This window comes from Gavia stellata, chromosome 7 (assembly GCF_030936135.1).
Source record: "Gavia stellata isolate bGavSte3 chromosome 7, bGavSte3.hap2, whole genome shotgun sequence".
Classification (NCBI taxonomy): domain Eukaryota; kingdom Metazoa; phylum Chordata; class Aves; order Gaviiformes; family Gaviidae; genus Gavia; species Gavia stellata.
This window is the reverse complement of record NC_082600.1, coordinates 27,503,139-27,515,246: the sequence shown is the minus strand read 5'-3', so window position 1 is coordinate 27,515,246 and position 12,108 is coordinate 27,503,139. Positions and strand designations below refer to the sequence as shown.

Here is a 12,108-nt window from a genome sequence, read left to right as displayed (position 1 = left end):
CCCCCGCCCGCCCGAGGCACCGCCCCCGCGCGATCATTGGCCTCCCACGCACAGGCCTCGCCCGCTCCGCGCCCCCTCCGGCGGGGCCCGCGCGGCTCGCAGCCAATCGCCGTCAGCAAGCCCGTCGCCCCCGCCCCCCGCCCCTCCGCCCCCCGTGGCGGGCCGTGGATTGGCCGCGAGAGCTAAGCCGCCCACCGAGCGCCAGAGCCCGGATTGGCCGAGCGCCGCCCTGCGGCGACGCCTCCTGGCGGTGGCGGCGAGAGCGACACGTGGGGCTCGGGCGGTGGTTTGTTTTCCCTTTCCCTCTCGGGCTCGGCCGCGAGGGGTCACGTGCCGGAGGGGGTGTGTGTGTGTCCCGCGAGCAGCGGCCACGCATCACGTGAGGCGGGCAAGATGGCGGCTCCCACGGATGGTAAGGCGCGAGGGCCGGGCAGGACCGCCGCTCCGCTGCCTTCCCCGTCCCGCCGGCGGGGCCTGGGCTGTGCCTCACCCCTTCTCTGTTGTAGGCGCCGACCTGGAGGCCTCGCTGCTGAGCTTCGAGAAGCTGGACCGCGCCTCCCCGGACCTGTGGCCCGAGCAGCGTAAGTCCGGCGGGCCCGCGGCCGTCTGTCAGCTGCGGGCGGCGGGCGCTCGCCCCGGCGCGGCGCGGTGCGGCCCTTCCGCGGGCAGCTGCGCGGGCCGGGCTGGGCCCGTAAGGGCCGGCCGGGGAGATTGGGGTGCTGCCGCCAGTGGCACTCACCCCCCGCTGCCCTTCGTTTTCTCTTCCCAGTGCCCGGGGTTGCCGAGTTCGCCGCCTCCTTCAAAAGCGTGAGTGAGCGCTGCTTTGCCTTTCGCGTTTCCCCCCTTCCCCTGTGGTGGTAGATCTGCCGCTTCCTCTTGTGGGTTTTGTATCTTTGTTCTCAATTATAATTCCTGTATATGCTGGCATAATGCTTTCGTTCTTAATATCTCTTTTATATATTTTTTTATACCTTGTACAACTTACTGTGAATGAGAATTACACCTTGGAAGAAATAACAGGCCCTACACTTCAGGAAATGCCGCTTTTCATACTGACTTTGGCTGGTGGGTGGTAGTGTGCTGTTTGTAACTCTAAAAAGTCCAGGGAAAGCTAGAAGACAAGTTAAATGTAAAAATATCTCTACAGAGCACCTGGAACTCATATTTTTTGTCAGTGTAACTAGTTTTCAATAAGAGACCAGACTTTTTTGCAAAAATTCTAAAAATGCATGTGTCTGAGTATGAACTTTTATTTTTTTCAAAACAGCCTATTACAAGTTCTCCTCCAAAGTGGATGGCTGAATTAGAAAATGATGATATCGATATGTTAAAGGGTGAGTATGGACATTGTGGGTAGGAAGTAAGGTTGCCAAAGCAGATAGGAATTCAGTACTTACTTAGAGGCTTAAAACACTTAGTCTGTAAATGTTGTGGAGGTGAAGGAATGGGGAGTAGTTCTTTTATGTTGTTCAATACTTTTGTCCTGGATGCCCAAAAGCCCTTTTTTTTTTTTTTAATTATACTGTTGATTTGTCTCATTTCTGAACGCAGATGTCTTCCATCAGTAAGCCCTGTGGCCTCAGGTCTCTGGCCCTCACATTTGCAGAATCCACAGCTCAGGAGTTTCTTTTATCTTGTTAATGATACACATTTTTCATTAATCCAGTTATCTCCAAGAAAATACCCAGAAGTCAATGGCAGGCTGATTTGTCAAAACAAGCATGCAAGAACTAGTTGAAGTAGTGTAATGGTACCAATCCCTCACTGCATAAGCATAGTGGTGTCTCCTGTGGTTTGAGAAGTGGCATGAATTTTTTGGTGGGCCTCAGCTGATCAAGCTTGGTGAGCAGCTTAGCCTTGTCGATTGGCTTGTTCAGAGATGCTCTATGCATGTGTCTTCACTCCTAGATCCAAGACCTTGGATGAAATGGTAAGGCTGCATGAGCAAGTCACAGAAGGGCTAGCTAGCATGTAGATTTTGCTGCATGGTACAGCTATTGGTTTGCAATAAACATCCTTGAGCATGCTCTGCCTCTCATGTGAATTCCAGATAACCTGTTCCAAAGTGAAGGTGGATAAATTACCTTCGACTTGCTGCAAGAAATGTGCTTAAACACACATTATTAATGTATAGTAAGTCCATTCCCTTTCATACTTTTTTGTAGCTTGTTGGCCTAGCAACGTGAACTTACAAGAACTTCCAAAATATAGGGCAAGTTGTTCATTGCAGTGGTGGCAGATTACAGCATGAACCAGATCCACGGCTGTCTTTTTCAGTAGAGAAAGACAGTCATTTCTCAGTATGTTAAAATCAGGGGTGGCATCTGCTTGAATTTTGAACATACTCTGTTCACTGGAAATAGATCTTGTCAGAAGTATGACTTGAAAGTGCTCTGTGAAGTAGTAAACAGGTAAACTGTCACTACAGAGCTATAGACAGTGTTAAAATTCACACTTTTCTCTCTTCTTAGAGCTGGGGAGCCTCACTACAGCTAACCTGATGGAAAAAGTTCGTGGTCTGCAGAACCTGGCTTATCAGCTGGGACTGGATGAATGTAAGTGCTGTATGCTCATGTGACTGACTGCATTGCAAATCTTCCCACTAAAGCCTGCACTCATGGTACATTTGTAGCTGGAAAACTGTGTTGGCAAATTTGGCAAGTGTCTGACAGTCACAGTTAGTGACCTTCCAAAACAGGATGAGAGAGCAAGCTTACATCTCCAATTTACAGCCTACCTGCATGGGGGAAACATCTTAGCAGAAATAGGAGGAGGTCCTATGTCAATCTGGTGTTGTCTAGTGGCATGTGGACTTCTGTTCCTTACTTAATGTTGCCTTAGATAAATCGTGTCACTTCGCTTAATTTCCCACCCAGATACTGAAGCTATTTCTCAGAATACTGGTGGCAGTACTTCTGTCAAACTTCATGCACTGCTTCCACAGTGAAACTTTCACTTGTGCATAGGATTCTCCTGTCACTTAGTGTTCATACTGTTTTCTGCTTCTGTAGTTATTTTTTTTCTACACGCAGTTGTGGCAGGAGATGATGTAATTGGGTACTAAAGTTGACCTTCATCCCACTTAGAAACAGCTGATTTTCTTCAGTTTTTTGAAGAAGGAGCTGCTTTCATCATTGCATTTAGGACTCTCTTGTTAACAGGTTGATCCAGCTTTGAGGATTTTAAGAGTATTGCGTTTGTTTTAAATGCTCCCTGTACATACTGACACATTTAACTTTTTCTGCTTAATTTTACTCTAGCATAGACCTTAGTTGCAGTTATTCTTGGGCTACACAAAGCACAAAAATTTTAAAACTTATAGGTCTTTCACCTTTCTTTCAGTGGATAACAAAAAGCAGTAATAGACCTTTAGAGTCTTCCTGTCTGTAAACCTAGGATATCCTAATCCTTTCTTATTAACAGATCATAAAGCCTATTTTAACACACTCCGTGGAAGTTTATTTTACTTTTGTGCTAACATCTGTTAAGACTGTGTAAAGCATTTAGTGGAGTAGAAGTTAAAGTATAACAATGTAAAACTGAGTCAAATACAAAGATTGGCTGATGATTGGCTTTCTCGGTTAAGGTGTAGGCTTCAATGTCAGACAGCTTTGTCCTGCTAAATCGAGTTTAAAAACAGAGCCTGAGTTACATTAAAGCTAACAAGGTTGTTGTTTCCTTAGCAATATTTGTTGCGTGCATTTCTATTTATTTATTTTTAGTGGGAACAAATAAATACAGAAAGATGACAAAGTGAGTGAAAGATGAAATATCTGAGGTCCAACAGTTATAATCTTTAGTCTATAGTAACCGAAATCTTGAATTTTCAAGCTTTATGAAAGTTCTCCATGTTTGTAACTTCTTGTCACTGAAGCCTATTTTCCTTTAGGCTACAATACATTGAATGCTTTGTGTGTCATAATACACATTTATCTTAGGAAAATTTTCACAGAAAATTAGATGCGGAGTTTGAACAGAGCTGCTCAGGACTGTTTTTCCTAATAGTGTCTTTAAGTTCTTTTCTCTTACAGACTTAAATAAGTGAGAGAACAAGAAGAAAAATCCAAAAGTTTTGTTCATTAAAGTTAAGGGACTTGCGCTTTTTGGTCCAGAGGTGTTGGATTTGATTATATCTTTGTGTATTGAAATTTAATAGTCCCCTTTTGACTTGACTGTTAATTGAAACTGGCTATCAAAAGCACGATTAAAACCACTGCTGACCAGTTTCCTCCAGATGGCAGCATGAGGCTTCACATAGAAGTCTTGCTGCTTTTTTTTGTAAAACTGTACCGTTTCAGTCATGAAGTTCTTCTTCCCAAGATTGTTTTTTTGTGACATATTTCCTGTTATGAATAAGCATTTTTGTTACAGTATTTTCAAACATTTTATCTGTATTAAGTGTGAGAAACAATTCTGCTTCACTGTGTTAGCAACTTACTTTGCCTTCCAAATCTCCTCTTCTACACCCCATCTCAAATACTTTATATTTTCAAAGACTTCTGTTTTGTTCCAAGTTACTGATAAAACGCTGTGCAGGACCAGAGTGATTCCTGCAGCACTCCATGACAAATGTATCTATTGAGTGACTTTGTAGTGACATTGTGAGGGCTGTTATTGAACCAGTTCACAGGACACTTCATGTTAATTTTGCATTAGAATTCATTAGGTAAAGTGACATGTGGGACTGGGTACCTTTTGAAAAGTTTATTCATCAAGGTACTGTTGCAACACTAAAATTGAGATCTGAGCAATTGATTTCACATGATGTAGTTTGATAAATTAATAGTTACTGAATTATATGCCTTGTTTCTTAAATTCATACGAACTGTCTTACTGTTTTGTCTATATAAGTGGACTTTCTTGACAAATTTGGAAGACATGTATTGAATGCTTTATCCATCTTCACTGCTTTCATCTAGGTATGGTTGAATACTATTATCTGGATTCCACATTCTTCTTATATATAATTCCTGCTGTCCCTAACTTTTTGGCCATGGATATCTCAGTTTCTCTTTTGGTTGCTTGCTTCTCACAGATTTCTGTTCTTTACAACTAACTTCCCCCCCCCTCTTTTTCCCATACAGCTACCTCTACTTTCTGTCACCCTGGCTATTTTGTTGAATGCCCCATGGCTTCTGTGAATCAAATTAAATTGTTAACATATAACTTATGTTTTATTTCCAGCTTGTTTGACATCTGGTTTGATTTACAGTTGTCCTCTGCTTTTAAAAAGTAGCCAGTTTTACACTTGCTGCTATTTCACTGGTCTGCACTTTAAGCTGCGTATTCCTAGGTGATTTAAATAATTATATCTTAATTAGTGCAGAGTTCTATGAAGGTTTTTTCTTTATCAGATGAAACTGAATAGACTTGCCCTGCTTGGATTGTAACAGTAGGCTCAAGAAAATGTTGACTAGACACTTCAGAGGTGACTTCTACTGTTAGAGGTTTAAGATACAGTGAATGTCATTCAGGGCGGAATAAAGCTAACAAAGCTTCCTCTGGTATTTTATATGAGCATCTGAGGAGTTTGGCTTCTTACCCTCTGTTACGATTTCTGTGCAGTATAGCACGTACTTGTTTAGACTGCAGTAGCTTTATCTGAGAACACACCAGTCACTGAGCATGTGGGATGATAGTGTCAAAGGAGACCTTTGACAGCTGAAATGGTTAATGCTATTTTCGATAATGCTGGTTCCCCCCTCCTTGTCTAAGGGTTCAGTTATTTCTTTCTGACTAAGGTAACTGTTGATCTGTCCAGCCATGTATCCAATTCTTCTAGCTTCAGTAGTACCTGATAAATTTAGTTCCTCCTCAGATGAGATAAGGTGCTTACTTTTGCTGTTGTTTTACTTTTGTAGTTTAAAAATACTTCTGTTTGGCAGGTATTTTGCAACTTTGTCATAATTTTTTTTAACCAAATGGATAAGTGAGCACCTTGCTTTTTAAAAATACATTTCTGACTGCTGGCTACATGATCTCCTGTACTTTCATTTCCTGTTTACTAAGATGCAGGCCATTAAGCCCATCTTTTATTGGCAGTTATCTTCCATAAGTCAGAATTTCTCATTTGCACCATTTAATTTGCTGATGACTTACGTTGAAGATCGGTCTTTCTTGTGGATCAGAAAGGATCTCCAAGGTGAGCATGAGGAATCTCTTCAGCTCTCCTCCTAGCATGCTAGTAGGTGGATTCTTGGTCACTCATGTCTGTTCATTGAAGAATATTCTTCCCTTCCTTAGCGCAGAATTCACCTAAAGGGTAGCCTTCCTTGCAAGAAGGAGGATTTTTGTAGCATGAACCAATGATTTATTTTTTTATTTTTACTCTCCTCTTAAGGGATAGGCTATCCTTAGGTCTCTGGTTTGTGTATTTATTCTTTGCTACAAGGTGGTTCTGGAGGAGTTCAGCAGCTTCCAGGCTCAGGACCTGGTATCAATAATAACAAAATATGTAAAAAATAAATTATTTTTCAACACCTCTTCTGAGTTCTCAGCTTGTGTTCCTTTGTCTCCTTTTTTAAGCTATGTAAAATTCTACCTCATCCTCTTGCTTGTTACTGCTTTTCTCTTTTTGCTTCAGTTCTCTCATTAGAGCTTCTACTTCCCTTGTGTTAAAGAGTTATTCTATTGGTTAGAATACATTGAAACCATTTTTAGTCTTAAAAATCCTGCTTTGTGTGGATATTGTGGGTATTGTAAGGGTAGGAGGAGGAACAGGGCTTAATGAACACACCTACTTTTAATTGTTCGTGTAGTTAGGGTGACTTTGTGAGGTATCGTATCACTGCTGAATGTGAGCTGCAGCCAGTCAGCAAGTGTCATCTTTGCTGTTGGCAGAAGCCTGGAGAAAAAAAAAAGGTATAGGCATATTGCCTTGTTATGGTTCCCCCCCCCCCACCCTGTGTCCCTCCAGCTTTGCTTGGAGCGGGGTAGTGAGCACCACAGAATGAGGAGACCCCAGCTGATGTGGCAAGCCAAGAGAGAGGTAGTTCTTGCCTGGGAACGCAGTCACAGATCTTGACTCAATGTTGTGGCCCACAAAACAGCCAGTTTCAAAACAGTTTGTGTAAGTAACTGCAAATTTAGATACCTAGCTCTGTTTTTCCACTGTATGACAGCTTTCAGAGCAACTGACTTCAAGTTCATTTCAGAAGATTTTAAAGTCTTGGTTTCATGAGCTAGCAGCTCTGGGAAGTACATACATTGCTAGTAAGCAAACTTAACTTGGTGTTAAGAGATTTTTATTATCCTTGATTGCAGTTATTTTTAAAGATCTGCCCTGTCATCCTTTTGAATATACGTTACAGAGAGGTGTATCTGAGAACTACGTACACAGAGGAAAATATGTTTTTCTTAAAAAAAAAAATAAAATTGTTTTTTTCCAAACTTTGGAACAAACCTGTGTGTAAAAGTAACGGGTAGGTAGGATGGGGAAGCAGGAAAAGCACTATGTCACTGAAGGAATGTGGTTGTCCAGGGACTTTCTGGAGGCCCTGCTATTGTCTCCCTGTGAATCTCTGATATTTTTTAGATAACACCTGCTATACTGGTTCAGGAGTCCTAAAACATGTGTGTGTGGTATCACAGCCTTGTTTATAAAATCTCACTGATGCCAGAGAGATTATCTGGCTGCTATGCTATCACAGTATGGCTTCGGTGATATCCCTAGTGCAAGACTTCCTGAAAAGTCTATTCTTAAATCCTAATATGTTTGTGGTGATAATGGTGCTTTTGTACAGTATCTGCCTTAAATATTAGAAAATGGGGGATAACTGACCCCACAGATATGAGTACTGTTTATAATTTCCCTGTCAGTGATTTTTGCTAGTCTGCTCTGTTACGTTAGATTAAATTTTTACTTGGAGTTGAAGCTGTTTTGTGCTTTCCTCCTGTAAAATTAGAAATGTAAGAATGACTATATTATCCAGTATCAAATCCTCACACTCTTTCAAGAGCAATGAGATAGTTACTGAACATGCTTAAACAAGTCTCCCTATTTATAGTCCCCTGTGGTTTTGTGTGCCCTGGCTTTCACTGGACTCTAGCAACTTTGCTCCTATTTTCCTTGTAATGCTGATTTTTTTTTTTCCGTATATGTTCAAGCAAATCAAATACTGAGGGTACAGTGGAAGAGCTATTTGACGCTAGCTGTCAAGGGCACAAGAATTACACCTGGATGACCTGGGAGATGTCAGGTGAACAGCAAAAAGTTGCCCATGTTGTAGCACCACAGACTGATAAAGGAAAAGTCAGCCAGGGTTTAGTCAGTCAGTGATACTTTTCCTTAATATGAAGAACGAGTAAATGACCAGGAGCTTTTAGCCTGGAGAGAGACAAGTGATGCAGTATATGAAAAAGGTCTGTAAAGCTGATTATTGCAGAGAAAGTGTGAATAAGGAATGACTCTTCACCATTTCTGATAGTACGGGAGGCAGAGAGAATAAAATAGCATGTCGGGACAGACACGAGGAGATACTTGAGCTGCACATTAAAGTCAGACCTCATCGCCTCCGGAGGTTGTGAGTATGGAGTGTATCTCGCTCAATAAATGAGACAAATTATTGGAAGATAAATCCATCAAGGGTGTCTGACCACAGAGAATTCACCAGTGGCTTGGAAATCTTGGAGATGCAGAAAGCTGGGAGAGATTACTAGGCAGGTACAGCTATGTGCTTCCCTGCTCTTACACTCTGCTATAGGCGTTTGCCGTCAGCATGTCAGAGTCAGGGTGGTGGGTTGGAAGGACCTTCTGTTTGACAGTGGGGGTTTTTTTGTTTATTTATTTGTTTTAGTAATAGGCTAGACTGCATGGTAGTTAAGCAACCACTAACAGAAATCACTGAGGTGTAATGGAGGAACCCTTCCGGAGACAGCAAGAGACAGATGGGCACATGGATGAGGAACAGCTACCTTGCTCCCAAGTTAAGCTGTCCTTGGTTGTGAATTGTAGTCCTCTGCAGCCTCAGCAGTCTCAAATTTCTGGAAAATCATAAAGGAGTCCTTCTGAACTTCAAGCTGTTTACAGATCACCACTCTTTCTCAGATTGGTAGTCTTTGGTTTTTCATTTCTTTCAGATAAATGCTGTCTATCGTGATCTCTTGCCTGTGAGTTCAGCTTTTTTTGTAAGTTTGGTGAAGTAGAGTAGTTTCATCTTTTTCCTTCAGCAGGATTTAAATGTAGCATATTTTGAAACATATATACTTAGTTCTGCCTGTGATCCTTGTAGGCCGCTCTTGACATGGATAATTTCAAAGCTAGGATAGCTCTTCCCAACATGGTTGTATGTGAATTCACTCATTGATAATTTTTTTTTCCTTTTTTGATGCTGATTGTAGGTAGTATATGTTTAAATCAGAGGCTCCATCTTTGGTGGACTGAACTTATCTATTAAACTAAAAATCAGGGCATGACACTTAATTTAGCATTAAACTTGAACTTTGTATGAGTTGTTGAATTAGAATCAAAATAAAGAAAGGAGGGATGACAATGTATCCTCTTACTGAAACATCTCTTTCCTTTTCTGTAATGGCTTGTCTTTTCTAGGAGTGTCTAATGTACCAACATGCAGCCTTTAGGCTCCATGCAAAACATCTGGCCTTCGTACCCAAACAGGCTTATATTGATGGTGTAATTGATCAGATAAAAATATTTCCTGACCATAACTACTTTTTCTTTAGTCCTGAGTCAATCAACATAGAGGCTTTTTAAGCTCAGAAGCCTTGCTTTACATTTGTAAACATGCCCCCACTTCCTGCACAGTTGCCTAGTGTCTTTTCTAGTTGCCTAGTACCTTTTCTAGTCTGTGTGTACACTTGTTTGTAACAAAATGTTTCAGATTCTTACATTTGTAGGGAATCAACGTATCAGCAGGTATCTGTAAGTAAAGAGGGTTTTAATATGCAGGATGTCAGTGAGGAGTCTGTCTCATGGTGTCTTCTGCAATCTCTTGTGGGTCCATTTTAGTGAAACCTGTATGTCCACTCTCTGCAGTCTGGGAATGTCGTGGTTTAACCCCAGCTGGCAACTAAGCACCACACAGCCACTTGCTCACTCCCCCCGGGTGGGATGGGGGAGAGAATCGGAAGAGTAAAAGTGAGAAAACTCGTGGGTTGAGGTAAAGACAGTTTAATAGGTAAAGCAAAAGCTGCATGTGTAAGCAAAGCAAAACAAGGAATTCATTCGCTACTTCCCATGGGCAGGCAGGTGGTCAGCCATCTCCAGGAAAGCAGGGCTCCATCACGTGTAATGGTTACTTGGGAAGACAAAGGACATCACTCTGAATGTCCCCCCTTCCTTCTTCTTCCCCCAACTTTATCTGCTGAGCATGATGTCATATGGTGTGGAATATCCCTTTGGTCAGTTGGGGTCAGCTGTCCCGGCTGTGTCCCCTCCCAATTTCCTGTGCACCCCCAGCCTACTCGCTGGTGGGGCAGTGTTAGGAGCAGAAAAGGCCTTGACTCTGTGTAAGCGCTGCTCAGCAGTAACCAAAACATCCCTGCTTTATCAACACTGTTTCCAGCATAAATCCAAAACACAGCCCCATACTAGCTACTATGAAAAAAAATTAACTCTACCCCAGCCAAAACTAGCACATGAAAAAGTGAACTGGATTCTTATGGTTTCTTGTTAGCCAAAAGGAGTTTTTGGAATCTATGCCGAAGAGCAGATTCTTTCCTGAACACGAACTCTTTCCTTATTTCCTTGGAGACTACGTGAAGTGTTGTGGTGGAGCTGGAGAAGAGAACTGACTTTTGGAGAAGGAAGAAGGAAATGAAGTGAAAGAGGATTGTGATGTGGATGCAAATCTAGATCCCACAGCCGGAGTCTCAGTGCTGGTTATTAGAAAGATATAGCAGTGTTCTTAACATCTTGACTGCTGACAAAAGAGTAAGGAGGATGCTCACTACTTCTTTGTTAAAAGCTGGCACCTCCAGAAGTATAGTGCTTCTAGCAGTAGTGTGTCTGTATTAATCTGAAACAAGAAGGAAGAAAATATGTTTCGGAATCACCTACATTGTTTTAAATATGTTGGACTTGAAGAGAACATTGTATGCCAAGTCTAGTGCTAAACTTAAAATACACAGTTTATTTATTCTTGCAAGGTGGGCTGTCCTGCACAGGAGGAAGCAGTTTGAGATGTACTTCAGTTATTTCTGCTTAGAATTTTCTTTGTAGTAACTGTTTGTTTTCTTTGTTAGTTTCTACGTTCCCTGCATTGCTGAATGAATCTTCATCGTGTTTCAGTTTTGCCTGAAAGCATATTTCTCCCTTATTTTGTTGTTTAGTACTGTGTTTGCAAGGATTTTATGTGAAATAATATACTTCATGTGCTTCAAAGCTTGAAGGCAGAGCTTTATAGCTGGACAACAGAATTATGCTCTTTGGACACTGGATTTCTGTAATATGCAGTTAGCTTAAGGATTTACTTAGCAGAGTTAGTAGACTTCTCCCAGAAAATGTCTCACATTTGTGGATTAGGAGATGATCACAGAGTTTTTCAGGAAATACACAATCAGTTGAAATGGTTGTTTTAGTTTTCTTTCCTAGGAAAAAATATGGAGGTTGTTTTCAGTTTACATTCACAGTAATTCTTGGTCCTTATTTGACTGTTTCAGAGAGGTGAAAAGAACGCTTACGTTGTCCATTAGGGTGTTTATATGGCCCTGTCACTGTGATGTCCAAACTGCTATGATTTCCATGTGAAATCTTGGCCTTTCTCCTGATTCTTTTTATCCCCTCTTCCCCCACTGTAGATCTGCTTCTTCATTTTAATGCACAGCGCTATGGTGAGAGATACTCTGCATCTGCGGAGGGACGAGGAAATCACCTTTCCTTATACTGCTCACTGGGTGGCTTATTTACAGGCTGAATTCTTCCAGGGCAGCTCCTGTTGGAAGAGTGAGACATCAGAGTGCCAGCTTGAAATTGCCATTCGTACGTGATCTGTGAATTGGCTAATTTTTGACATGTAGGTAGTTAAGAAATTATTACCGTTAGAGTAGTCATGACCTCAACTTTTCATCATCTCCATTGGCTTGTGCCCCAGTTTGGAAGTGAAGAAGGTATAGGAAGTTTTAATTGTACCTGTGTGATTTATCCTCAGT

The 12,108-nt window shown here is 41.8% G+C and overlaps 1 protein-coding gene across 1 annotated transcript in view; it reads left to right on the top strand.

The window, feature by feature from the left end:
* Nucleotides 1-393: 393 nt before the first annotated feature.
* The window catches only part of LIN52 (lin-52 DREAM MuvB core complex component), a 47,968-nt gene continuing 36,253 nt past the window's right edge, over nucleotides 394-12,108 (top strand). The window contains exons 1-5 of the mRNA XM_059819534.1: nucleotides 394-412; nucleotides 507-581; nucleotides 770-807; nucleotides 1,268-1,334; nucleotides 2,472-2,555. Coding sequence (XP_059675517.1) covers nucleotides 394-412; nucleotides 507-581; nucleotides 770-807; nucleotides 1,268-1,334; nucleotides 2,472-2,555 — 283 coding nt within the window. The remainder of the gene's footprint in view (nucleotides 413-506; nucleotides 582-769; nucleotides 808-1,267; nucleotides 1,335-2,471; nucleotides 2,556-12,108) is intronic.